This window comes from Artibeus jamaicensis, unplaced genomic scaffold, assembly GCF_021234435.1.
Source record: "Artibeus jamaicensis isolate MK-2021 breed Jamaican fruit bat unplaced genomic scaffold, CSHL_Jam_final contig_3176, whole genome shotgun sequence".
Classification (NCBI taxonomy): domain Eukaryota; kingdom Metazoa; phylum Chordata; class Mammalia; order Chiroptera; family Phyllostomidae; genus Artibeus; species Artibeus jamaicensis.
Window position 1 is genome coordinate 3,845,965 of NW_026521740.1, and position 27,606 is coordinate 3,873,570.

Sequence of the window (27,606 nt, forward strand, 5' to 3'; positions counted from 1 at the left end):
ACAAAGATGTCCACTCTCACTGCTCTTATTCAACATAGTTCTGGAAGTCCTAGCCAGAGCAATCAGGCAAGAGAAAGAAGTAAAAAGCATCCAACTTGGTAATGAGGAAGTAAAAATGTCACTTTGTGCAGATGACATGGGTCTACATATAAAAAATTCTATAAATGTAATAAAACTTCATTGTATATATGTACCACATCTTCTTTATCCAATCACCTATTGATAGACACTTAGGTTGCTCCAGTATCTTGGTTACTACACATGAAGTGTCTTTTTTTTTGTCACTTGTTATAGCCTTTGTTTTAAAGTATGCTTTGTCTGATGTAAGTATTGCTACAACAGCTTTTTTCTAATTTTCATTTGCATGAAATACCTTTTTCTATCCCTGTACTTTTAGTTTGTGTGTGTCTTTCGATCTGAAATGGGTCAACATATGAATGAGTCTTGTTTTCTTATCCATTCAGCTACCTATGTCTTTTCATTGGCGCATTTACTCCATTTACATTTAAAGTAATTATTGATAGGTATACAGTTATTGCCATTTTATTACTAATGTTTTTTATCTTTTTTCTTTCTTCTTCTTAAAGAAGTCTCTTTGATGTGTCTTGTAATACTTATTTGGTGGTAATGAACTCCTTTAATATTTTCTTTTCTGGGAAAGTTTTTATTTCTCTTTCGATTCTAAATGATAGCCTGGCTGAGTAGAGTGATCTTGGTGGTAAGTCCTTGCTTTTTATCACTTTGAACATTTTGTGCCAATCCCTTCTGGCCTTCAAAGTTTCTGTTGAGAAATCTGCTGATAGTCTTATGGGAGCTCCCTTGTGTGTGACTAAAAGTCTCCACCTTTTCTACCAGTCTTGATGGGCCTTCTTTTTTATATCTGTATAGGAGTTCTGTTCAGTTAGTCTTCAGGTGTTTCTCAAGGGCAGTTGTTCTATAATTTAGTTGTAATACTGATCTGGTTGTGGGTGGAGGGGAGCATAGAGTTGACCTAAGCCACCATGTAGACCGGAAGTCCACTCTCCAGTGATTCTTTAGCTCACCACATTGTGAGAAGCCCTCCCTTTGTGCTAATTATTATTCTCTTAAAGTTTCATGCATCATCACCACTTCTTTAATTGTATCAGAAAGAATTTTATTATATCTTCAACTTACATAATAAGTTAGCTGCTTGAAGAATTCAACAATTTCAGCAAATATTCTAGGATCTATATTATATGTAAGTCATAGATCAATATTTTCTAGACCTGAAAAAAGATAAAAAAAGGTAAATACCCTACCTTTTGTCTCTTTCTTAAATGCTTCCATGTTGGACATTATTCATGGTCAACACCAAGGGTAAAACTGAAGGAGTGTCTTGCTTTTTATATACTGTGTTTCTATTGTTTACAGAGAAACAGCATTTATGTCCTATTGCACAAAGTTTAGTAGAGAAAGTTTTCTTTCTGGCTCTTACATTAGAATGCTGTGCCCTGTAGGTGAACAATATCTATGCAGAATCATGTTTCTCTCTATATTATATATATATATAGACCTATGCATGTATCTTTATATATAAATCTATATATATACTACTTATATCATAATATTTTCTCCTGTGTCAGGGGCTTTATCCCAATGACAGTAGTTCAATTTTCTTAAATTTCCACTGCTGTGTAGTGCCTGTGGGGTTAATGGTAGACCTGGCCCCATTCCTGTCACTTGCTCTGAATATTCTAAGCTGGTCTTGGGAGTGGGCAGACAAAACCCCACGGAGCTCCATCAGTACGGGGCCCTGTCCCTGCGTGTGAACTGCAGGTGGGATGTTGGCTGCAGGGGTTTGTCTCCCCCCCCCCCCACCAGTGGATTCTCAAGCTTCAGGGGAAGGTCACACTATCTGCTCTATGGAAACATAGCCCTCTGTGGTCAACATCTTTCAGTAAATGTGACTTCCCACTGACTAAGGAAATAGGGAGAACGACCAGCTTGAGGCCTCTTGGTCATCTCATCAACAGGCTGTCCTGTGTTTCCTCTTGCCCGTGGCCTACAAAGAATATCGGTCTGTGCATATACATGAGGGGAAAATGGCTAGAAATAGACTGAGGGTGGGTCCCAGGTGACTGACACACCATAAGCCACTAAATCTGGAGAGGGGGTGGAGTCCCTTGCAGGAAGGTGGCTGTGGCTGTTGTCCCTTATCACCTTTTCCTTGAAGCCTGTGGGGCAGTGAAATTAAACATTCCTTCCGAACTTTAAAACTCAGAAATTCTAGATCCCCAAATGATTGGGATTTTTTAAAATGTTGAGTTAAATAATATTTGTGTAGCACTTTGCAATTCACAGAGTACTTTTCACTTACCTAATTTTAAGTAACATAATCCTCAAACACTCCAATGTGGTTTTATTTCAAAGGAGGAAATTGGAGTTTCTGTCAACTCAACATGATACAGTGCCCAATGAGACCTTGAAGGGTCTGTAGAATTATTAGTTTGAGAAACCTCGTTCTTGCTTAATACAGTCAGTTCAAGTAGCCCTCGATCTGTCATTTTCTTATGATACTTACTGCTGATCTTGCATACCCTTACTTGTTTACATGCCTTATCTCACTAGATTTGAAGTTCTGTAAGGTAGAGTTTCTGTGAGAGTTATATTTACAGTGCCAGGGGAACTGGCAGGCCTCAAATGGGCACTTATTGAATGAAGGAATGAATGGATGAATGAATGAATGAAATAAATGAATAAATTATAACCATTTTAAAGTAATCTTCTGGATGTTAATTGGATTATACCTGGATTATATGAAGAAAGACCCTCCAGGAAGGAAGCTAAACTAGAGAGCCTTTAAAAAAAGACTATTTTTCAGGACCTGCCACTGCTCCACAGCATTTGGGGACTGGGGAAGCTTTCACTTTGTAACTAATAAAAGGCTAGTGAATTCTTTCTGAAAAAATCGTTTAAAGTCCAGGTGTTTTATCTTTACTAATTTATAAATGGTTAACTTGCAAATACTAAACCAGCAAGAGGCCAGGGCTAGCTTGTCAATCACCCTTTCCTCTTTGTTTATACCAACTAGCAATTTGATTTTTTTCTTTCCTCTCCCAAACGTGATGATCAAGTAAAAGAATCACAGAAACACACGGGGAGTGAAATACGTAAATAAGAAAAATGCAGACAGAACAAACTCCTTTCTTTCCAGGTATTTTTTAACCAACTGCTCAGCATTGAGACAAGCTCTATAAAAGATGTATATTTGTGGGTGTGTACATTGGAAAAATAGGAAAATAAGGCCAGTGCAAACACTTTTTGTAGGTAAGAAGAAATAGAAAATGAAGTTTCAAGTTTGTCTTAATATTAAAAACGTCACTAAGAAAACTGTGTAAAATAAATATACCCGTGGACTAGGACCAAAATTCAGCAACGTCAGCAAACTAAGATGGGGTCAGTGGGGGCGCAAATGGAAAGCTATCTCTAAAGGAGAGAGAAAATCACCCGAACTACCCACTTTGGCTGGGGTGGGGGCGTGACTCACATTTTTCGGGTAAACTAAATAAAGGGGATTGTGCTTGTGCAAGGCAACCATTCTGGCTCCCGACTCCAGGAGCCGCGGGGGCGCGCAGCTCTAGGCCGGCTAAGCGCAGAACCGGCCGCCGCGGGCCGGGAGGGCTCACAAGGCGGGCGCTGATTGACCGGGCGCACGGTCAGGTGACTCCGGGCGCCACGTTCCCCGAGCCCAGCGGGCTGTGGCCGCCTGGGCCGGGCCGTGGCCGGGGCCAAATGGGGAGGCGAGAGAGGCTGATCTCCCGAAACTAAGTTGCTGGGCTAGTGGCTGGTGGCTGCTGGGCGCGGGCAGAGACACGGAGCGGGAGCGCTGGAGCGGCGCGGGTCGGCGGGCTGGACCTGCTCGGCCTCCACCTCCTCCGGAGAGCGGGCCCCTGGGTGCCGGGCCGCAAGCCCGTCCCCAGGGGGGCGCCTCGGAGCTGTCCTGCGCCCCACCCAACTCCAGCCTCCGGTGCAGCGCTCCAACAAAGGGGCAGGCCCGCGGCGGGGAGCCGGAGGAGGAGGAGCCGGAGGATCGAGCGGCTCGCGCACGAAGTTGTGGAGTCGCCGAGCCTCGGAGGCGGAGAGCGGGCGGCCGCTGCCTGCCGCGGGCTTTCTCCCGCCGCGGGGCGAGGAGGAGCCTCCGGTTCCCGAAGCCGATTGGGGCATCACCGGGAGCGGTGCCCCACTTTTTTAGGGTCATTTCTGCAGACAGCAGACTCTCTAGTGTTTGGCAAACTTGGTGCCTGCGCGCCTATTTCAGGTTTGCACTGGGACTGTTTTGTTTTTGGCGGAACTATTCGCGCAGGAAGATTGCACAAGTCAGGGACATTTTTAATCGGGTGTCAAAACTCCTTTTTCCTTTCAGACCTCGTCTACGTCTCTACATTTTATTTAAAAACAAAAACAAAAAAACGTTGCACCGCAAAACTCACGCTAGCACACTCCCCCGCGATTACTACGACCCAAACGCATCCCGACGAGCCCCTGGCCCTCTGGGGACGCGGCGGCGGCCGGCGGGCGAGGCGGGCCCGCGGGTGGACACGAGCAGGTAAGTCCAGGCGTTACGGAAGCACCGCGCTGAGTAATGTGACCACAGCCCCGGGGAAACGGGGCGTGGGCTGCGGGGAGGACGGACTTCTCCGAGGCTCGTGCGCCCAGCATCAGCGTCCGGAGTCCTTTTCAAGCCTGGGGCTAAGATGTAACCAACTTTTGCGTACACTTTCCTTGGAACCGGAGTTCTGCTACGCCGCGGGGAGACAGAGAATGACGGAAACTTGGAATGAGGAGGCAGGCGGTCCTCGGGATCCGTAGAGTTCCGAAAGATCCAACAGGTTCGGGGCTGCCCCTTAGCTTCCCCGATCCTCCTACTCGCTTGGGTGTGAGTCGCGCATCCGTGCCTTGCGCGGTGGGGTCAGTGATCTCCGAGAGGGGACGTGGCCTCCCCAGAGGGCATGTCACACACGCCCCAGCCCAGGAAGGCGGGGCCCCGGAGGTGTCCGCTAGGAGAGGGTGCTGCGGTCGGCGGGCAGGGGAGCAGTTCCCAGTCGTGCGCCTGGCAGGAAACGTGTTCGACCTCCGGGCCGTCGCTGTTCCCGCGGGTGGGGCTCCGGAGAGGGGGCGTCCCGCCCAGTCGGTGCGCGGCCCCGTGCAGTCGTTTCTTCTGGTTTTCCGGACTCTCGGCATCTCTTGTTGCAACTGGTAAGATAATTCATGCCCACCCTTGGCTCCGCATGCGGGGCTCCGGTGGTCCAAGGCCACCTACAAAACCAACAAAGCACCAATTTTAGGCTGTGCAACTTTTAGAAAGCATGCTGTTAAAAGAGAGTTTCCCCCCAAGGCCCGGAAAGGGACTTAACTTGTTCTAGGGAAGGAGAAAACGTGCCCGACCTCCGAAAGCCAGGGGACCCGCAGTTTATTTCACATTAAACCGGAGAGCCTGGGGTCTAGCCTGGGTCTGCTTTCTGGGCTCCCGCGGGGAGAGGTTTCTCTTTCCCAGCCATCAGGTCACCTGGGTCACAGGCCTCGCGGGTCAGTTTCCCTGGCCGCCCTTGGGAGGGTCGGTGCCACGGTTGCTGCGGCCCCAGCGCACTGAGTTCAAGGGAGTCCCGAGCCCTCGATTCGGGGCCGGAGCTCACGGCCTCAGACCCGCGACAGCAGCCGCATCCCTGGCTTAGTCGCTTGTACGGGCCTCAGGAAGCCGGACTGGCCCAAGCGGGCTGGTTGCTGGTGGGCGTGGGGGACGCTGGCCGCAGAGAGCGCTGCGGGCCAGGCCGGAGCTGGAGGAATGCGAAGCTCCTGGGCGCTTCAGCCTCCGGAGTTCCGGGCGGCGAGGGCCAAGGTTTACAGTCGCTCAGCAACCCCTCTACCCGTATTTATAGACCGATGAGACTGCTCTTTAACTCTCCTGTGGGTGTTTACATACAATTTATTGCCCCTGTAAACAGCATTAATAACTGTACTAGTGACCGTCCCTTGGAACGCTTCCGAGAGTGAATGGCAGTTCTTGGCACTGGGAGGTGTCTTTTACTATGTATCAAGCAGAGTGCTAAACGCTTGCCCCTTTGGATTCCCTTTCAAGTGTCTCCAGCTAGGGTTTTGGGTCCCACTGTAAATGAATGAATAGTTTTTGCCCGAGGATCAACATCACATTTCCATCAAAACTGTACATTGTTGAATATATTTGCCTTGTGGAATTCCCATATTATTTTAAAATTAAAACTTTTGCTTTCCCTTTAAAGCCATCCCCCATCCTTACGCCCCAGATTGGTCTATTGCCACACACTCATGTCTTCGGGTCCATGTGACAGCCAGACGTGTTCCGAAGAAAATGTTGGCGGACCTAGAGTTGAGAGCATTGGTTTCAGTGAGAAGATCCGGCTAACCTTTGCAGAGGTGTTCTGCAAAGGGTGCTTATCAAGGCCCAGAAACAGAGAGCAGTGGTAACAATAAGTAACAATTTTAAAGGGCTTTTAAAGCCTCTAAAGCAGCGCCCCATTCACGTACTCCTTTCCTTAACTAGCTGTGTGTGGGAGATGGACTTTCCTCCGTTTGTAGATGGGAAATGCAGGTAGTGATGAAACTTTGAGTCTGTCTCCTGGCAACCAAATATAAACTGCTGCTACATTTATCGATTTAGAGGGAGGTGTCTTTTTTGCCATATGTTACTCAACCTGGAGTCCCCTGCCATTCGTGGCAGCAAGTGGCAGTTGGTAGCTGTCACTGTTTCTCCCTCTTTCCCGTTTTCCTCTTGTCCTCCGATCCCCTTTCTGCCGCATCTTTGTAGTATGTGAGGGATTTTGATTACCAGGAGGAGAAAATTGGAGAAATTGTCTTAAGAACGGTGGCAAAATAAAATATTGTGTAATGAGGAAATATTAATGTGCAAGTGAAATAAAGTCCTGTCTAAACAGTTTACTTTTTTTATGGAGTCAGGTATGTTTTTGGGAAGCACTGAGGCTAAGACCAGTTATGGAGAGCGTTAGAAATATCTCTCAAAGGGAACAGTCTGTTGCTTTCCAGTAAAGAGAATTTTGCTGGGCAAACCTGATTTTCCATCATAAAATTTTATATGCATTCCTCTGAACAAAGTTTTCAGTTTTAAATATGATGGAATACACTTAAGAATTCAGCAAATCTTTTACAGGTATGTACCCCCAAAAGGGAACTTAATCACATACTAATCCTGGAAGACTTAACGGTAGTAGAGTAATATCAAAAATTAAAAAAAAGTTTTTTATACTCATATAAAGTTTGGCAGACTGGTGCTCCACAATCCACATACTCCTTCCTGTGGGGGAGTAAAGTGTTCCCTGTGCTTCAGGAACCAGCACAGTTCTCATCTGCCTCAAACTCTTCCACATGAACCTTTTCTCTAAGGTAGTTTTGACATCTTTATTATTATAACACATCCTTTTCAGCCAATCAGGATAAAAATATAATTGTTATATGTTACATATATTTGTATTATAAAATAATATATGGTGTTTTCTTGAATATTATGTCATGAAATATGTAACATACTGAATGTTACATAAATATACAAAATGAAATATAAAATAATAGTACCCTGTGATATGTCTTTGAATTCAAGAATTGAGTTGTCTAATCCTAGCTAGCACCAAACCCTGGTTCTGACATATGTTGTAACATGTAAATTAATGTCCATTGCTCACAGATTCATATTTGGATGTGTTGACCGTTATATTCCCAATTAAACGGTTTGCTTATTTAGCTGACTTTTGGGGTCTGCTCTAGGGGCTCCCAGGACAGAGCCATGTTCCTGATTGAATTCTGACTGGGTTTGGGGGGCCTCGTGCTCCAGAAAGTGTCGGGCAGAGCAGCACCCTGACATTCGTAAAGAAAACGTGATATTGCTGGGTAGAATCCTCAACTCTTTAAATTCTACAAGTGCTTCTGACTGATTACTAAAGATTAAAATTATTTTGTTGAGCTATATCTATACTCAGCAGAACTAATATGATGTACCTTCTAAAATAGAATCTGTGTCAGTGATATAACGTTCACTGTTCAGATTTATCTCTAATTCAGACCATTCCTGAGGTCAGACCTGCATATCCAACCGCCTTTTGTTTTTTCCACTTACATATTTCAGAGGCACCGCAAACTCAGCGAACAGAAACTATGTTTATTACTTCTTCCTTCAGTGGCACATCCGCCAGAGCCCTCCGGCTCTGTGAGTGGCTGGCCCTCTACTCAGCTGCCCAGGATAAAACTGGGCCGTCATTTTGTACCTTAGTACCCTGAAGCTCTCATAGCCAACCAGTCCCCAAATCCCATGTGCCTTCTTTATTTAGCATCTAAATATTCCACATATCCCCCATTTTCTTTCCATCTGCCCTTGTTCAGGCCACAGTCATTTCCTGCCTATGTATAGTTACACTAGGGAGAAGACTGAGCACCCATACTCTTTTTGGTTACATTTCTCACTTACCATTTTCCAATAGTTGTTTCCTGTGTCTTTCTCTGTATATATGAGTGTGTGTATCAATACACACATGTACATACACAGATACAGAGGGACAGACATAGATGGACAGATCTGTGGTGCTCTGTTTGAACTGAAGTTGATTATAACACTTCATTGTTAAATATTTTATTGTGTGTCTTCTACAATCTTAGACATCTCCTTGCACAAGGACAAAGCCATTGTTAGCCACTATTAAAGAGGTTTAGTACTGATACAATGATATTGTCTAATATGCAGCCCAAGTTTAGATTTTTCAAGTTATCCTGAAATGTGTATTTTGAAAGATTCCGAATTCAGTCAAAGATGACCTAATCGCATTCTTCTCATCCTTGAAAACTTGGCTCAAATGTCACTTCAAGAAAGGCTTCTCTAATTGCCCAGGGCAGGTTGCATTCTTCTGCCATGTGACGTGTTACTCTGTGCTTCTCCTCTGTGTGTTTGTAGAGGATCTGAGACAATTCATTGGGAACTTAATTGCTTAGTGTCTACAAACTTCGCGATGGCAGAGGCTGTGTCTCTTTTTGATCGTCGTATCCCCATCGCCCAAATCACGCATAGTAGGTGCTGAATAAATGGTTGCTATATATAACTGTATATGACTATATATATTACACAAAATATGTATTAATGTGTTTTTTTCAAGTCGGTACTCTCTTTTTTCTCTTTAGGTATTGATGTCTTAAAAAAACAAAGAGGATTTCGTCAAGGGTTGGGATTTTATTGAAAGTCAGCAAAGATGGCCAAGCACGGAGATCAGGAGGCCAGACCTGATGATGGGCAGAGCGAATTCAGTGACATCATCAAGTCCAGATCCGGTAGGTAATGGGAGCCTGAGAAAATGAAGGATTTTGATGCATAAACTTCTTAAAAGACATACTTTCTTTTGGCTTGTATTGCACTGTTCTTGCGAGACAAAGTGTTTGTGAGAAACATAACTCTGACGAAGGAATGTTGTAAGAGATGACATATGTCTCTGCATGTCCCCTCGTAATTTCTCAACCCAGTTGAATCTCATCGTCTGTTGACTGGCATTGCTTGGTGAGACTGTGGCCTGTGTTCATTTATCAGACTGACCCCTTTAAACACAAAAAATGCCACTGAGCATTTTTTTCCTTTTTAGCCTGTTTTATGAAGTTGAAGGGATTCTATGCTTAAGGCAGGCAGTCCCATTGTTTCTGGCAGGATGGCTCTTCTAAAGTTTCACGTCAGTGACCGATTCCTTACCCTGATTCCTTCTGGTGGCCAGGGCGAGGCCACAGGTGTCCTGCCTTTTGCTTTCATTTTTGAAACTTCTTATGAACCTTCTCAAGGGACATTTTCCCCCTGCCATAGTCTAATGAACTAGACTAGGTAATAAACTAGACTAAGACAGATGAACAGCTTTCAGATGAACGTTTAAATTGGGGAGCTAAGGTAACCCTCCTTCCCCCGAGTCTTGTTATATAACTGAGTGCTTTTTCCACTCCCGCTGTTCAGATGAGAGACCTGGGGAGTGTTTTAAAAATGCAGGGGCCCCGGCTCCTCTGCAGACCCACTGAATAAAAATTTCTGTATTTCTAAAAAACTTCAAATATGAGTTTTAGGTAGACTCTAAGAGGAGGTATTTTTGAGCAGGCTGGGCTTTTCTGAGCTTTGAAAATTACACAGAACTCCACCCTGGGTGTGAACACTATACTTAAGTAACTTTGAGAGTTACTCTTAGGTATAAAATTACAACCAGGGTCACTTAAAAATAATAATAAAAAGCGAACATTATGTTAGGAGCTTATTTCTTATTATATGGAACTGTAGAAATATGCACTGAAAATAAGCTCTAAATTAATAGACACCCACATTTCTTTTTATGATATGGATACTGGGTGATTGGTAAAGAGGGAGAGAAACATTAGTTGGCTGTCTCTGGCCCACCCCCATCTGGGGACCTGGTCAGTGACCCAGGTATGTGCCCTGATTGAGAACTGAACCACTGACCTTTTGGTCCACAGGCCTCTGCTCAGTCCACTGAGTTACACTAGCCAGGGCTAAAATTCTTTTTGTTTTAAATGGTTTAATCATATAAAGTGCTATGTAGATATAAGGGATGATGGCTGTCTTTTTAAGAGGATAATATGTGTGTCCAGAACTTTGTAACTGTAGAAACAGGGAAAAGAAAGTGAGATGATGTCATATATTCATGCTGATCACGTGCTATAAATTGTGAGGAGTGTGGTCTTAAATAGCGTCCACTTCTATTACAGTGAGACCTTTGCTATTTAGAACTCTGTACTGTAACCACATCCATAAAAAGTAATTAGGTAAGTGTAGCAACACCAGGTGTCTGTGATGAGTGCACATGACTTCCGAAGTATTCTTTAAATAAAAAAATTACCATTTAAAAAGACAGCTCTCAGATGTCATGGACAAATAATTTTAGGAGGTAGTTGTTGACTTACTCTGTTCAGTTGGTGTAGAGCATCTGAACATACTGTGTAGAGTCTCAGTGGAGTTAATTAAATTAGAGGATGGTCATGAAGTAGCAGATTACACATTCTTAAAAATGTTACTGATATGTATCATGTATAAGCACAGAAATATGTTCTTAAAATTAAATAAATGTGTGCAATATGAATTTAGTTATGTGAAAGTTATGTTTTCAAAGTTTAGCAGATTATACACTAAAGTGTCAATAGTGGTTATTTTGGCATTTTGTGATTATTCCTTTTCTCTCTTTTGCTCTCATGTATTTTCTTAAGTTCTGCAATGGGTCTGTAATAGTTAGTTTTTATTTTTAAGGACTCTCAAATTGCTAAGAGTGTTTTAATGCCAAGGCGATGACTGTTACATTTTTTTTCTTGGTGGCACCTACTTCAAAACACATTGAAAAGTTAGCTGTCGCATAGCTGAGATATGAATCACATTCTTTTGGCCGGATTATGTTGCAAAAGCCAGTAGATAAATTTGGATTTGAAAGGGCCTGTTCGTACCAATTCTGCTTTTTGGAAGACACAGTTTTGCTTCTTTTAAGGTAAATGTTAGTATAGTGGTAATGTCTTTTGGTACGCCAACATGTACAGGTTGGAAAGGGATTCTTTTGGTTCAGATTAAGTCAAGGGAATCATCTACATATAATGCATATTTTTAAAGATCCTTCTTGGACATGTTCTATGCCTAAGTTGTTGCTTTTTTATTATTTGAAAGAAATTTTTTCCTGTAGGAGAATTTTGATTCTAGATTGCTCTTTCAGGTTTCTTTCTTTAGAGGATTGACTGTAGGGGAGGGAGTGAACATTAGCGTGGAGAAAAAAACTAATGTTGAGAGTAAATTGATTAATTTAATCTCCTGGTTTATGAAGATTCTTCCTTCTTCCCTCCTTCCCAAACCATTAAGTTTGGAAGGCTAAAAACCTGGCATAATAAAAATAGCTGTGCATTTTATATTAAGTTATTGAGATTATTTATATTGCCCTCATTCACTATTACTTGGCTTTGTGATGTATATGAGGTTTTAATTTTTTATGTGATTTCTACCTTCTTAACAGAAATAGCAGATTATCAAGGATAGGTGATGAAATAGTTTCATGGATTTATAACACCGAACCTTTTTTTATGGTTGTAGCATACTTACCTTGAATTTGAGTGAACTTTAGAAAAGAACTTGAAAGAATATTAACTTTAATGATTAAGAGCTTGGGATGGGGTAAAAGACCTTTCCCTAACTCAAACACTTTAGTGAGTTTGTCATCAGTGACTTCATGTTTGACAGTCTGAACTAGTGAGCTTCAGAAAGCTTAACAAGTTAGTAAATATTTTGAGCGAGTAGGCCAAGATATGGAGGCGGTTGTTTGTTTTTTTAAAGGGAAGCCATATTGCCAGTGGAGTCTGTGATGTGTACATTTCTGCTGGGAACATTTTAAACATGAAATAATAAAACAGTTTGGGATGTGTATCAAGTCAAAGAATATGCTCATTGCTACTTTGTTCTGTTAATAGCTAACACATGTGAAAGCTGGTAACGCAGACCAAGTCATCCTTTTCTGTTGGCCTCAGTTCTGTCATTAGGTTTTAAGCTGGCGCCCCCTCACAAGGGTAGATCTCAGGTCTAAAGACAGAGTGTGAACTGGCTGCGTGTGTGGACTTGGATAATCTGGGGATTCAGTTTTGGACTCTGAGATGGTAAAGGGCCATTTGTCGAATGAATTAGTCAGGTAAGCACCACATTGTTGCGTTATTCAGTAGGTTCTTTAAAGTACTTAGGGTAGGAAGCCCCTATGTAACAATTTTACTGTTTCTTCATTTACCTTTTCTCTTCGAGTTTAATTCTGGGAAATAATTGCTGAGGAAATTTTAGAGGCCGTGTAACCCCATGCCTGTGAGGTGGCTGCCCAGCCTCTACACACCTCCAGGGAGTGGTGGGATCTTACTGGTGATGATGATGAGGGTGATCATCTGGCAGTTACATTTACTGAGCACAGGCCACAGGCAGATGTGGTGTCGAGAGTCTCATCCTCACAACTACTGTTTTGCAGCTGTCTGATGTGAGCCGCACAGAAGTAATTGACCACACTGGCCTCCGTCTCCAAGGGCCCAGCTGAGCCCGTCTCAGGGCCTTTGCATGTCCCCTTTATACCTGTCTTTGTCTGATGGACTCCTTGTTATCATTTAGGTTAAGACTTACGTGCCATCTCTGAGAGATCTTTCCGGACAGATCTTTAGAAAGTAGCTCTCCCAGTCACTCCGGACTGTATCACTATACTTAAATTCCCTCTACGTTCTTATCGCTATGTGGCACTTTTCTTGTTTTGTGTGTCTATTAATGTCCTTCCCACTAGAATTTAATTCTGGAGGTGCAGGGACCAAGACATCCTGAGACCAAGCCCATTGCCTAACTCAGCAGGTGAGCAATGAGTGTTTATTCAATGCAAAAAACCTTTCAAAGCTAGAAAGTGCCAGGGTGGGATTAGAACTCAGGTGTTCTGACTCCAGCAACCCCGCATTTGACCTCTACATGGTGCAGAGTCTCCTAATTACCAGGTAGTTTATTCTGTTGTTCTTGGATAATTCTTCTTCATTTTGTGCCTAAACCTATTGCTTTCAGATTTTCACAGTAGTTGGAGTTAGTCACAGTAGTCACAGATTGGAGTTATACCTGCCTCTTCCTCCCGTGTGACCCCAGCCTGTGAGGTGGGGCTTCCCTGGGACCTCACAGCCCTGCCAAGAAAGGGCCAAACTGTCCGAGGCACGACCCGCTGGGCCTACCCTGGCCTGCCCTGGCTCTGGCCTTTGTCATTCTCTGTCAAGAGTTAGCAAAGGGGAAAATACCAGAGGGCAGGCAGTCCTCCGGGTGGAAGGTGGAGAAACTGATCATCTGTTTCTGACGTGAATCCCCTTTTCTCTTTTCTTCTGACTGTTGCTCAAGGCTTTTCACTGGCTGGTGAAAAAAGGTAGTGGATTTCAGATGCACTGCGATTTGGCAAAGTTTGAATCCTGGTCTGATGCCCAGATGGGTATCTGTGGATTGAAAGAGTTGGTAAGAGGTAGGGGGAGGGGGGTGGAGAGGGTAAAAGAGAGGCCAGTGAAGTAAAAATAAAATGAATTATTTAAGATGAAATATTATACCTGGTTACATTTACAGCAAAGCCTTTGAAAAAGGTGCTATATTTGCAACAAAGTAAGCTTGCTTAGCAAAATTCAGTTTTATGACCATTATGAGGAAGATTACTGTATTCGTTTATCTTCCAGAAACCTCTCTTGATGAAGGACAGTGGCTAAATTGTATTTAGGGAGTCACTGGAGATTTTTCTAAGTGCTTAAGGGACTGTGAAAAATAGCTGTTTTTTTTTTTTTTCCCCTCCTGAAGCTTTACATGGCTGGAATACCTGGGCTCTGAAGGAAGGTCTTTGAGCAGGTTTGGTTTTTTTCCATGAGCCCTGGGGATTTGTGCTGAGGGACAGGTGATCCTGATGGAAATTTGGCTCTGACAGGGTGGAGCGGCTCTTCCTCTAACACCTGTACAGTCTTTTCTTCTGCTTCCTCGTTGTGCACAGAAAAGTTTTCTGGACTGTGGTGATTCTCTGACTTGTTCCTGTGGTTGTGAAACCTTGTGGGTGACCCACTCACGATCGGAAAGCATGAATTGCTGAGAATATTCTAGGCAGAGGAAGTACATCAATGATAGAGACAGAATGGAAAACTCAGTTTTATTGAACCTTATTTGAGGCCAGAAGTTTGAAGTAGTTGCTGATATGATCATTTTCAGGAAATGAGGGAACACGTAAGGTTCCTGAAGCGGTTGTAAATATTAGTTAAAATTTAATCAAGAACGGATACTCAGGTGGTTTCGGATGGAATGGCTAGAAGTTTCCTCCCTCAAGTTCTGTCTGGAGACAGATATATTTATTATATTATTATTTTTGTATGTCTTAACCATATAATTATAAGTACACTTAGTTCAGTATTTGGAATATAAGTCAGTGTGAGTTTTTAAAGACATATGTATTTACTGTCAGAATGATGGCTTAGGAGCTGAGAAATCTATTTGAGACCTAGCCCTTTAACTTTTGTTTCTTCTGACCCTGGATGTTCATGTCACCTGCAGGAAGGAGGCTTCCCTGCCACCTTGCACAGCCGAATACCTGAGGTTTATTTCCATCCCGTGGGGCTTCCCTGTCAGAAGCCTGTTCTCCTGGCCTTGTTCAAAGGGCACTGCTTTGTATGTGCTCATGTGTCAGCTAAGCTGAAGGGTTGGGGTGGTCAAGCCTCACATCAGTTTTGAGAATTCACTTCCTTTAAAAAAAAAAATGAATGTTGTTTATCTCAGCCTTTGAACTGAAAGTGTAAAGTATGAGAATAACATTTCATAGGTGAATATTTTCAAATGAACATTTTTGGTAGGTAGGTGGTTCAATAATGTTTGCACTTAATTATGAAACAAATTTCTTTGGAAAGGGCAGAAGAGGCACATAATCGCATTTCTGACGTAGTGGGGGAATCCAGTGAAAATATTACTTTATGTCCCCAATGTTGCAGAACTTGGCTGTAAATGCAGGTGCTGTAGTTGAAAACGTATTATCTGTTTAGATCTTCTCTAATTTCATAGTGTTACTACTTGCAGGTTTCTTTTGTTCCCTTTCCTTGTTAAGATTTTGGGATGATCTTTATGTGAAGAGACTGTGCGTGTGGCGGGGGGCATGGCATTTTGAGGTTGATACTAATTGGTTGGTTCTCTTGCTCCTGATAGGCTGTGCATGAATCATATCAACATCCATTCAGTAATCACGACATAGATGTTTGCATGTGCTTTTATTTTGAAAGTCTGGTTTTGGACTCATTCCGCCAACCCAGGCTGCATGTCACAACCACCCTTCGGGATTCCAGTTCAGTCATGTGAATGGGGTCCCGGCATCTGGAGTTTTAACAAGCTCCATGGGTTATTCTGCTTAGTGCCGTTGATTTGTGGACGAAGGAGGCTGACTTAAGACTCCAAGAACTCCAAGAGAGAAAGTGGTCTATGCAATTTAGAGGAGCAAGGAGAGCTCTAGTCAAATGTTGGAGATTATTTCTGCTCATAAACATTTCCCTTTATACAGTTTCAAAAGGTAACAGCTATCTTGGTATTGAATTTTTTTCTTGTGTCTTGTATTTTGAAGAGTTCAGGCTGTGCCCAGCAAAGGTAAGCCTGGGGGAAGTGGGTCAGGAGAGTGAGGACACATGCTGGCACATTTCTGATTCCGGCCCGTTGAACCAGAGGTCGTACCTTCCTGCTCAGCACCGGAATAGGTCTTCACTGAGTCCCTGTGCATGGATGGCTTGCTTTGTTTTTTGTGCTTGATTGATCTCTTCATCCCCACTTCCCTTGCTCCCCCAGTGACCCTCCCCCACCCCACCCCCATTTTGAAGCCTCCTTCCTTCAAACTTCAGCATAAATGCCACCAAGCAGTCTACCCTCCAGTCACAGAGACAGAATGCATCCCTCCCTCCTGCTCGCTCTTTATTTTTACTTATAGTTCTCCTTGCTTGTGTATGGGCTTATGTATGTTTTCCTAATTTGGCTTTCTGATGCTAGCTGGTAGCTTAGTGTCCACAACCAGTAAGTGCTCTATAAAAGCTTACTGTGTACTTTCATGAATTAACAAAATTCAGACTTGCTTTTATACACACGCCATTTTCACTTAGCAAATGGTTGCCGTTCAGTCCTGTTGCTAGATGATGGGTTCAAAGGTGAGTAAGACATGTGTCTGTTATTAAGGTACTTGCAGGTCCCTTGGGAAGAGAGGCATCAGTAGATATCCCTGCACAGAAAAAGCAGTGTGCTGTACATACACAAGGTCATGGAACACAGAAGGAGGAAAGACAGGGTCTTGCCTTGGTGGGCATGAGGGGCTGGGAGGAGAGGGCCCTAAGAGGAGGGCACTGAGGGGCACCTTGAAGGACCCTGAGGAGACAGCCGTGTGGGCAGAGAAGGACGGGCGTTCCAGGAAAAGAACACTGCCTTTGAGTCTGTAGCTGGCAGGTGGGTGTGGCCGGGGCTCTGCTGATGATTGGTGAGGTTGGGGCCAGATGTTGACAGCTCTTCTGAAGCAGGCTACGAGGTGTGATCTTTTCCCTGTAGGGAGTCATGACTGCACTTGAAGTGGGTTAATGGCGGGCTCACTGCTGTGTTTCAGAGAGACAACCTGGTTGGTAGGCCGAAAGATAAATTTAGAAGGGGGCGGAGTTGCAGGGAGGCAGGGAGCAGGTTAAGAGTTGAGAAAATCGCTGAGATTGGAGATGATGGAGGCTTGGACGAGAGTGGCATGGGTGGAGAGAAAGGGGGGAAGGCTTTGAAAGACGGTTAGCAGTTGGTCACAATGCATCTAAAGCCTCGTTGTACACTTCACCTTCATGCAGAGTTTTTCAAACCATGTTCAAATTCTCAACACTTTGTCAGTTATTAGCTCTTCCTCCAGAAACCATGGTTTTAACTTGACTCATTTCTTAAAATTTGAAAGATAGTTTTACTTCTTAGTGAAGTTGACCACTGCTGTTTTCCTTACATTGCCTCTTGGTCAGTTTATTTAGGAAAATTTAAATTGAATTAACTTTCAATAGCATTTGCATTTTTCTACATACACATTCTGAAAAAAGTTTATGCTTCAGAGAAAATGAGATTGATTAAAATGAGAGAAAAAATAAAGTTTTTTTAATGTTTATTCAGGACAATATAAAAGTTCTTTGAAAAGGTAGCAAAGAAAGGTAATATTCTCATCTTAAAGTGAAGATGATAGTCTTTGGCAGCTAGAGGAAAATCCGTGTGCAAACAGAGCCTGGAAAACTATTTCAGAGGGATTTAAATTGTATAGAATGTTTCATGCGATGCTGAGAATATAATAAAATGTCATCGTATATTACTGATTCCAGCTTCAGATAGGATGAGAAAAATGCACATTGAAGATACATTAAGAGCAGATGTTGAGAAATACCTCCTTCATTTAGGGAATCGTGAAGTGGTGGAAAGGTCACTGGCATTCAGTCCGTCAAGCTGGGGTGCTAAGAAATCATAAGTATTTGGGTAACAGATGCTTTTCATAACATGAGGCTCTACTGTGGAGGTTTGGGGAAGAGGGGGAAGAAGGGATTTTTGCTGTCATTGTTTCTCTTGTAAATTCCATCTTTGAAATCTGTGTGTTCATTCGGCTACCTTGAAATTCTAGTATAGGAGCCAAGTGTTTCAGAATGGTGGTTGCCTTGACCTTTAAGAAAACTGAAGGTCTCATTTGAAGTCTCTGAATTGTTGGGATATACAAAAAAAGTCAAGTTTTTGATTTCTCCAGTTTAATTGCCTATATTGGCTGTGATTCTAGCTTTCTTTAAGATTCAGCTCTGCCTTAAGCAGTGGAGATCATTAGGAAGGATTTCATTTGTCTGTATCTGTCTGTCTATCTGTCCATCTTGTCTATCTGTATAAGACATTTTGAATGGCATTTTTATTGTCTTGCTTCTAATATATGTCATGCCCTGGGATCAGCACAGGGTGCCCAAGACAGAGTTCCAGTTGTCAATTGTCTTTCCTCTCAAGAGGGCAGTTGCACAAGTTTTTAAGTCAACAAATTAAACAAGCGGTTACACAGTTTGAAAAGTAAAATGGCACAGGGTGCTGTGTGAGCTCTTGGAAGGGGTAGCTGGTGTTGAGGGGGTCTCAGGAAAGGCGTCTGAAGAATGGGTGCATACCCCAATATCTGAACAATGAATAAAAGTCAGAGCAAGGGTGGGGAGGTGGAGGGGGGAGGGCTCTCAAGGTTGAGGGAATCAGCGGTGTATCAGAAGTTTGGGGGTGGGGACTGTGGGTCCGCGTGGCTGATGAGAGATGTGTGACATGAAGGTGAGGCGGGCAAGCTGAGCATAGACCACTTAGTAGGAGTGGAGTGAGCCACAGGGGGGAGTTTCAACTGTGTCCCGGGGTAACTCTGAAGGGGGTTTTAAAAAAAATTCCAATGTTAAATGTCATACTATTAAAAAATAATGAAGTGATCAATATCAATAAATTTACAGGAAATGATATACCAGATAAGTGTGTGCCCACATTTGAAATTTACCAGCGATTAATATTTTGATGTACTTGCTTTAGGTCATGTCTTAAAGAGCTAATTATGTCTGCAAAGATAAATCTTAAAAACAATTTTGAGTATAAACAAAAATCAAGCTGCAGAACTTATTGAATGGGACCACATATAAAGTCCGAATACCTACAGGAATCACCGTGTAAGGTTTATGTATTCCTGAATGCACCGAACATACAAACAAGTTCGGCCGTCAGCACTTTCAGCTGCGGGGGGAATGAAGGTTGGCGCTGCTGGTCTGGCAAGCGAGTCTGCGCAGTGCGCTGCAGCGTCCCCGCAGTGACTCGCAGTGTGCCCTTCTGCTGTGGTCCAGTGGCATGCTGGAAATATTTCAAACGTCCGCGTTAAAAAAATATTTTCAACTATTTTCCAAACCTCCGCATTAAAAAAAACACGTCCGATTTCTAGGTGCTTTCGACACTACTCCAACACGTCCCCACTCCTATATGCCCCAAAACACAAACATATCAACAACATCTATTTGGGTAGCAGGTCGCATATTTACTGTCCCTGCCCCCTACCCCCCCAACCCAGTGCAACTGGAGATGCCCTGGGTTTGGAAGCCTTGCTGCCTTCCAGAGGTTTTAAGCGGAAGGCTGATTTGATCAGATTTGCTCTGCAGGGGGAGAGATGACGTGGATTGCGGCGGTGGGTGGGGCAAGGCTGAGGCCTGGAGCACGGCTGTACGACTGTCACAGTCGAAGGGGAAGTGGTATTATTCACCTGAACTAAGGAGTGGTGGTCAGGGTGGCGGAGAGGAGGAGTCGGAAGGCTTTGGGTGGCAGATACGCGTGATGGGATGTAGTGGTAGGGACTGGCTTCCACACGCCGGCTGCCGGTGAAGCCTTTCCAGCAAGGTTCTGGGGAAGGGGGTGGGACACAGATACGTATACAATCTCCGTCCGTCCCGGGAGAGTGGCAGCCGGATCTGGGATCACATCCTTGAAAATGGGCAGCTGGAGCCCTGACTGTTTTTCCTCAGTGAAAGTTTCCTCTGTTTCACGGTACTCTTTAAAATATATTAACATTTCTCAAACTTTCATCCAGAACTGTGCAGTTTCTGTTTGTATTTGCTGAGTGTTTCAACTGCCCTTAGAAGGAGCGTCTGGAGAAACTGGATTATAAAATGGTGGCTTCTGGCTGTGGAAACTAGAAACTAACTACGCAGTGGTCTTTATTTATTTAAAAAAAATTTTAATCTCCTAGAGTCATAGGAAGCTGACTTGCATATGTTGTCCTGGTCAGCTACCTGGTTGGCTTGGGGAGAGAGAAAGAAGGGCTACTGAGAAATGCATGCAATGCGTACATTCTTTTTTTACACATACGTCTCTGTACATTTTCTGGGAGAAAGTGCCCGCAGTTTTCATCCTATTTTCACAGCAGGTCTGTGACCCGCCCAAAAGCTGAGTCTTGTTAGAGTTGTGTCTCTCACATCATTTCCGACCTTTCTCATGGAAACTAGATTGGCAGTCTGGCACTCTGGCATGACCTCGGGGTCTTGCCCTCTTGCCATGACCCCAGTTCTGAACCTCATGTTGCCCCTGTTGCCTCGGAGCCATTTGAACAAACCACCTGGCTGCTAGAATTGGTGAGGGCACACACAAATGGGAAGGGCACCATTTCTGATAATGTTTGACCCGGTTTTGCATATAATGAATTTTTATTTGTTGATGAATCTTTCCCTTTTGTTGCTAAAAGTGGCAAATAATCAGACATAAATTAGTAATTAACAGTCTGGTTCAGTTTTTTTTCTAATTAATGAAAATCGGGCTTCATCAAGCTCTAGTGGAGTGGGTATCACGTGCTTTATTTTTCCTAACATCAAAGATAATTTACTTTTCAAAAATTGTTGATGTTTCGTCACTTGGAAATAGGCCAGCCAGTCTCTCCCTGAATCACGGAGGTAAGAGTAGTGGCTCTGGCCAGAGGACCCGGCGCCCCCATGGCCACCGTGTGCCCCTGCTGACCCACCTGTCTCTTACTCCCAGAGAGGTCAGTAGGGTTCATTCCCCTTGTTCCTCTGGATCAAGCCCCCCACCCACCCCCACTCCCCACACCTTGTCATCAAATTGTATCACCACTGACCTTCATTGCTGAGATGCTGTTCTGTCCCTCCTCCCCCCAAAAGCACTCTCGTTTCTCAGTGATTTTAGCTTCTGGTTTACTGTCACTCTCTCTGAAAGTTACTTTTGTTGTAGTGATTTCAACGTCAGCAGAAATCGTCCTTCCAACACTTCACTCTCTCAGTTTTTGAACTTCACCAACCACATTATCATTTATGGCTGCAGCCCCTCCATTATCTGAATTTTAAGTATCATGCTCTTCTAAATCCTGACACAAGGACATGTTTATTGATTTTAGGGAGAGAGGAAGGAAGGGAGAGAGAGTGAGGGAGGGAAAAATTCATGCGAGAGAGAAACGTTGATTGGTTGCCTCTTGCATGGGCCCAGACTGGGGACCAAACCTCCAACCTAGGCTTATGTTCTGACTGGGAATCGAACCTGCAGTCTTTCAATTTACAGGACAATGCTTCAACCAACGGAACCACCCTGGCCAGGGCAAGGGTCGCACTTTCTGCCCATCACATCCTACATGTCTAGCCCACTCCCTCGTATGTCTTAACTCTAGGCGTCTCTGACCCCGTGGGGTCTACAGTCTATCAATCCTATGACCCTTATGCTATCTCTCCATGTTCTTGCTTTGCTCTTTACTGAGACTTAAGCCCATCGCAAACAAAGCACTCCTTTGCTCCTGCCTTTAATTCCCTTGCCTTCCTCGCTTCTCAGAGCTGTGCCATGCCCACCCTTGGTTAACTCTAACTGTCCAGCTACTCTGCTGGCCTCAGTGCAGAAGAACAGGGCTGGAGGAAAACCCACAACCCTTGCCCCGTTGTAATTCATGATCACAGGTGCTGGCTGCTTGGCAGTCACTCTCCCATTACCTTAGATCAATATTGTATACTGTCCCCTTTCTCCTGAAACATTTGTACCTTCCTCCCCATCCTGACCTTCAGCTGATGACTTCGCCTACTCTCGTCCTTAGAAAACTGAGGGGGAATCCACAAGGTTCGACACCACATCTCCCTCTGATCAGCTCTTCCAAGGGCACCCTGCTGTGTACAGTATCCCATCCTCCCTTGCTTGCGCAAGGACCTCTCCTCTGTCTTCTGTATGCCTATAGTTTCCCTCTTTTGTGGATGCTTTTCATCGGGATACTGTTATTATCTTCCTTCTAAAACACATTGCTCCTGATCCTACCTGTCTCTAGTTATCACTCTGTTTCTGTGTCCGCTTCATCAAAGAGTTCCTTCCAAGGGTTTTACTTACCCAGAGTTGGAATTCCTTTCCTTTCATTCTCTCTCAAAACCATTTTAAATGGGCACAGCCCCTATCATTCACTTAAAGTGACTCTTAGAAAACTTACTAGAGGTTTTCTTGTTGTTAAGTCCAGTGGTCAGTTCTCAGGATCTTCATTTTACTTTATTTCTCCGTAGCGTAAACACAGTTGATTTGTCTCTTCCCTATGATATACTTTCTTGGTACCTCGGATACACCGTACTCGCTGATTTCCCTTTCGTTCTCCTTGGCGGATTCTTCTTCCCGATGCCATCGGAGCCTGGGGCCCAGTCGTCCTTATCTCCACGCAGTCCCTCTGGCACCTGCCCGGCTCCTGGTTTTAAATACCTCTGAACACTGGACTCAGATTTCTATCTCTGGCCTAGCTCTCTCCCCTGAGCCGCATGCCTGCATTTCCAACAGCCCACTTGACGTCTCCACCTGTACGTTCAGTCTGAACTCCCCCCCCACCGCCTCCCACCCCCCGACCCCACACCTGAACCCACAGTCTTGCCTGCTTCTCTTAGAGTCAGTCTGATTCTTCCAGTTGCTCAGGTCAGAAACTTTGGAGTCATTCTTGAAAGTCCTGTCTTTCTCCTTTAACTGCATCTAATCCATCAGCGAAAAGTGTTGGCTCTATTTTTGGATGGTTATACAGAATCTGGTCATATTTTTCCATCTCTACTGCCACCACCCTGGTCTTGGTCTAGGTCACCATCATTTTTTTAAAAAGATTTTATTTATTTATCTTTAGAGGGGAAGGGAAGGAGAGAGGGAGAGAAATATCAACGTATGGTCGCCTCTCATGCGTCCATCCCCTGCTGGGAACTGCCCTGCAACCCAGGTATGTGCCCCGACTGGGAATCGAACTGCGATCATGTGGTTTGCAGGCCTGCGCTCAATCCACTGAGCTATACCAGCCAGGGCTAGGTCAGCATCATTCTTGTCTGAATTTCTCTAGTCACCTCCTCAGTGACCTCCCAGCTTCTACCCTCATCCCACCGAAGCAGGTCTCAACTAGCAGCAGAGTGAGCTTTTAAAACACCAAAGTACGTCACGTCACTGTAGGCTCACAATTCTGCAGTTGCTTCCCATTTTATTTACAGTAAAGAATGAAGACCTTACAGTGACCTCCAGGGAGTGACCCTGCCTGGCTTCATATGGCTTACTGCACACGGCAGTAGGTGCTCTTCCAGGTCGGAACCTTTGCCTGGTGACCCCTGCCTGCTCACTCCAACCTCAGGTGACCGTCTGGGTGACTCCCTCCCCCACGGGACCCACTCGACCACCTGATTAAAACGGCACAGCCCGCCCCCTGCAGCATTCCCACCCCCTTCCCCGGCTTTACTTTGTCCACAGCATTTATCACCGGCTGGCACGCTCTGCCACTTCCCTGTTTGCTGTGCTGCTGTCCGTCTCTGTCCACTGGAAGGTCAAGTCCACGAGGGCGGGTCCTTTGCTGGGTTGGATGGCGAGCGTCTGGAACAGTACCTGGCACGTAGGGAGTGCTCGACAGCGACGTGCTGAGTGAATGAACACACTGCTTTTTTTCTTGCTTTCAACAAATGTGTAATCCCTAAGAGAAATGACAGTTTAATCTTTATTATATGTGCTTGCGCCGATGGATTATCTCTGTTAGTCTGTGACTGTGTTTTCCAAAAGCCCGCTGGCAGTACTTGGTGTTTTCAACAGTCACATGCAAGAAAGAAGACAGAGGCCAGGGTAGTGCAGATACACGCCAGTGGGAGGTGGTTAACTGACTTTTCTTCTCTGAGGTTGCCCTTTACTTAGAGGATATGTTAACTTTCTATTTGGAACAAAACTATGCATTTAATGAAGTGATGGTGATAGTTGTTTTCCATGAGGCGAATTCTGGCAGTAGGAAAAGCACCCAAATGGGCCCAAGGAAAGGGCTCTTGAAAGTAAGGATGCTAATCTTCGTTTTGTTCTGTGATTCGGAGCCTGCCTACCTTCCCTCCACCCCTCCTCCTTCCCTTCCTTCTTTCCGTCCTTTTGTGTTGGAAGTCTTTCAGAAAATGAGTCTTAGATGGGGTGCATTTTAGGAATGGGATCGTGCACTCATCTCTGCTCTCTAATGCAGAGCTGGCAGGCAGGGGGGAAATAAGGTTGGGGGGATGGGTTAGGGACCTTCGTGCTTTTTGGGACATAATTTAATGTTACCACCTTCGTTGATAAATTCTAGAAAAACCTGGGTGCCCTACTAAAAAGAAAAAACTTACCCTTGGTCTCAGAGAAGAGTTAGGTTCCAGTTTCGGTTCTGCAAACAGCCAGCTTTGTGACCTTGGATAAATCAATCAGCCTCTTTGCACAATTCATTGATTTGTGTGGACGGGGTGACCTCACACTGATATCTTTATCAGCTGCAAAGAGCCAAATTGTTTTTTTAAAAGATTTTATTTATTTATCTTTAGAGGGGAAAGAAAGGAGAGAAGGAGAGAAACATCAATGTATGGCTGCCTCTCGTGTGTCCCCTGCTGGGAACTGGCCTGCAACCCAGGCATATGCCCTGACTGGGAATTGAACTACGATCCTCTGGTTCGCAGGCCTGTGCTCAATCCACTGAGCTACACCAGCCAGGGCCAAAGAGCCATATTGTTAATGCTTAATTGTCACAGCTGTGCTAGTGAAGGGTTGTGTTCTGTGCCCTCCTTCCTTATTACTGTAATTTCAGTTTTGTCTGCATTGACCTTGTGATCTCCCTAAATAGCCCCCACACTTCGATTCTAAAATGAGTCTTGTTGCTGGGATTACAGAAGGGATTGCAGAATGGAATTTGGGATAAGCCTTTTATCTCTAGGTGGGACAGCACAATATTATTTTACACAATATTTGAAAAGCACAATAAGGAACTCCTAAGGATTTAAAGTTTTGTTTCGGTTCTGTATTTTTTTTTTAATTTTTATTGTTGTTGAATTACAGTTGTCTGCACTCCCCCCCACTGCTCAGTTGCTCTCCCCTGCCCTGCCCATCCCCCTCCTACATTCAGTCCCTGTCCTGCACCCTTGTCCCTGGCTGGTGTGGCCCCGTGGGTTGAGTGCTGGCCTGGGAATTAAAGGATTTAAAATTTTTATCAGTACTCTCTGGTGGTACTGTAGGGAGTGGTTGAATGTCATATCAGATGGTGTGGTTTTGAACCTAAGTGTGGCCACCTATTGGCTGTGTGAATTTGGGCAAATTGCTAAGCTGCTCTGTGCCTCAGTTTCCTTATCAATAAAGTGGGGATAGTGCTGGAACCTACTTTCTTCAGTTGTTGTAAAAGTATAAAAAATTAATATATGTAAAGCACTTAGGTACATAGTAGTACTCAATAAATGTTAGCTATTAGTACCACACAAATACCTATTATAATGTGAATGTATTCTTTTCAGTTTTTGAAAATTAGCATATAAAAAGTTTTAATCGTATCACAGAAACTTTGTGTTTTTATTTCTTAAGTATATATATAATTTTGCTTTTTATTTTTTATTTTTCTATTTAATAAGAAGACATTCTAAGTTAGGCTGAACATTTTCAGGTCATTTTATAGACCTTTAGATGCTCTGATTAATTCTTACATAGAACTCTTTTACTTATTTTTTCTTGTGTGTTTAACTATTTGATATATTTTTCTGGTTGGGTTTTTGGAAAAAAAACCCCTCTCTATTCATAATAAATCCCTCCTCTCTTGTGTTTTTTTTCTCCCCCCCTAAGGCTTGGTACTATTGATTTTTGTCTAGAATCACTATAGTTGACTTATATTGTGTGCTTTAGCGGAACCCCCAAAATCTTATTTATAATCAGTTTATTTAGATCATTTGTGAAATATAATTGAGAGAGGCTAAACTGGTGTATCAAAGAAGACTCAAAATTCCGTGGCTCAGACAGGACCGAAGTTAGTTTATTTCTCTCGAGCGATACTGTACAGAGTTGGTGGTGGTGTCAGCGGCTGTGCTCCACGTCCAAAGTTCTCCTCTAAGGAGAGGGAAAGAGAGGGAAAGAGGGGAGGAAATAAGCAATTTCATTTGGAAAGGAGGTGACCCAGAGGCTTACTTCAGGATGCCCTTTGCCATCCCATTGGCTACCGCTTAGTCACAGGCCTCATCTAGCTGCAAGGGAGGTTGGGAAATGTGGTTTATGGTAAGGCATCCGTGCAGTGCAAGTGAGAGGGAATGGGGAAAGGGCTGGATTTCTGATATTAAAGAGAAGAAGGTGAGAACGGATAACGCCAAATAAACTTTTATAGCAGCTCAGTGGGCCAGGTTTAAGTGTAGGATTCGCCAGCCCCTCAGAGTTCCGTGCCAGAAGAACATGGCTCCATTCCGCCATGGAAGGATGGCATTGCACACGTCGGTGGTCACGCTGGCCCACCATCCACCGGCTTCCTCCCTATCCCACTTGCAAACAGTGGTGTGGCCCGCCCTTGGGAAGTGAGCTCATTTAGGCAGGATTCCTGGGAGACTGGGTCCCGAGAGTATGCTTTAGAAGAGGTCATACGGGCTCTGGGTGCATCTGTGCCCTTGGCCCTGAGCTCTCTGTCCCATGAGGAAAGGTGTCTCTGGGAGAGGGTCAGAGAAGGGCCCTCGAAAAGGCAGTGGTTGAGGCAGGGCTCCTTTTGTCCAGATCTGAGCGTGGAACTGTAAGGAGAAACATTAACTTGATTTAGTTCTTGAAGTTTTCCCCTCGCTACTGCTTCATTACTACTCATATTTATTGTTACATACGTTTATATGTTTAATCCACCATGAGTAGAACATCTTCGGAATGAAGGGAGAGTCATTTTAATGGATGGTAAGGGGTGGGGAGGGCGCGGTGGTGGAGTCTGGAGAATATTCTTTTAAAGAGGATGGTTGAAAATAGTTTAATGTTTTCAACGGCCTGGAAAGAAAAACCTTTGAGTGGCCCTTGTGATTCAATGGCAGTTTGCCCAGACTCCAGGGAGCCAGTGTTGAGACTGAAAACGAGACTCACTTTGAAAATCTAGGAAAAAAAGTAACTACACAGTTATAAGAATGTGCTTGAAGGCTGGGGCCCTCTGAGAGCAGTGAAGTCCTGGCATGGCCTTGGCTTCCCCTCTACTCAGCCTTCCAGCTCTTTCCTCCCCATCTTTGCTCAGACCTCCTGACAACTGGCCGATGGGAAATGTGGCTGAAATCTAACTTCCAAGACTGCCTTTGGTTCCATGCAGCACGCCA

General features: G+C 44.2%; 1 protein-coding gene across 3 annotated transcripts in view; it reads left to right on the forward strand.

The window, feature by feature from the left end:
• The first annotated feature begins 4,236 nt into the window (after positions 1-4,236).
• The window catches only part of UTRN (utrophin), a 449,632-nt gene continuing 426,262 nt past the window's right edge, over positions 4,237-27,606 (forward strand). Inside the window, exons 1-2 of one of the 3 annotated variants that reach the window (XM_037144913.2) lie at positions 4,237-4,567; positions 9,175-9,321. In XM_037144913.2, coding sequence (XP_037000808.2) covers positions 9,243-9,321 — 79 coding nt within the window. In that variant the 5' untranslated portion in view covers positions 4,237-4,567; positions 9,175-9,242. Of the gene's footprint in view, positions 4,568-4,761; positions 4,851-5,130; positions 5,218-9,174; positions 9,322-27,606 lie in introns of those variants that run through there. The other 2 variants (XM_037144915.2, XM_037144914.2) reach the window with 2 other exon arrangements.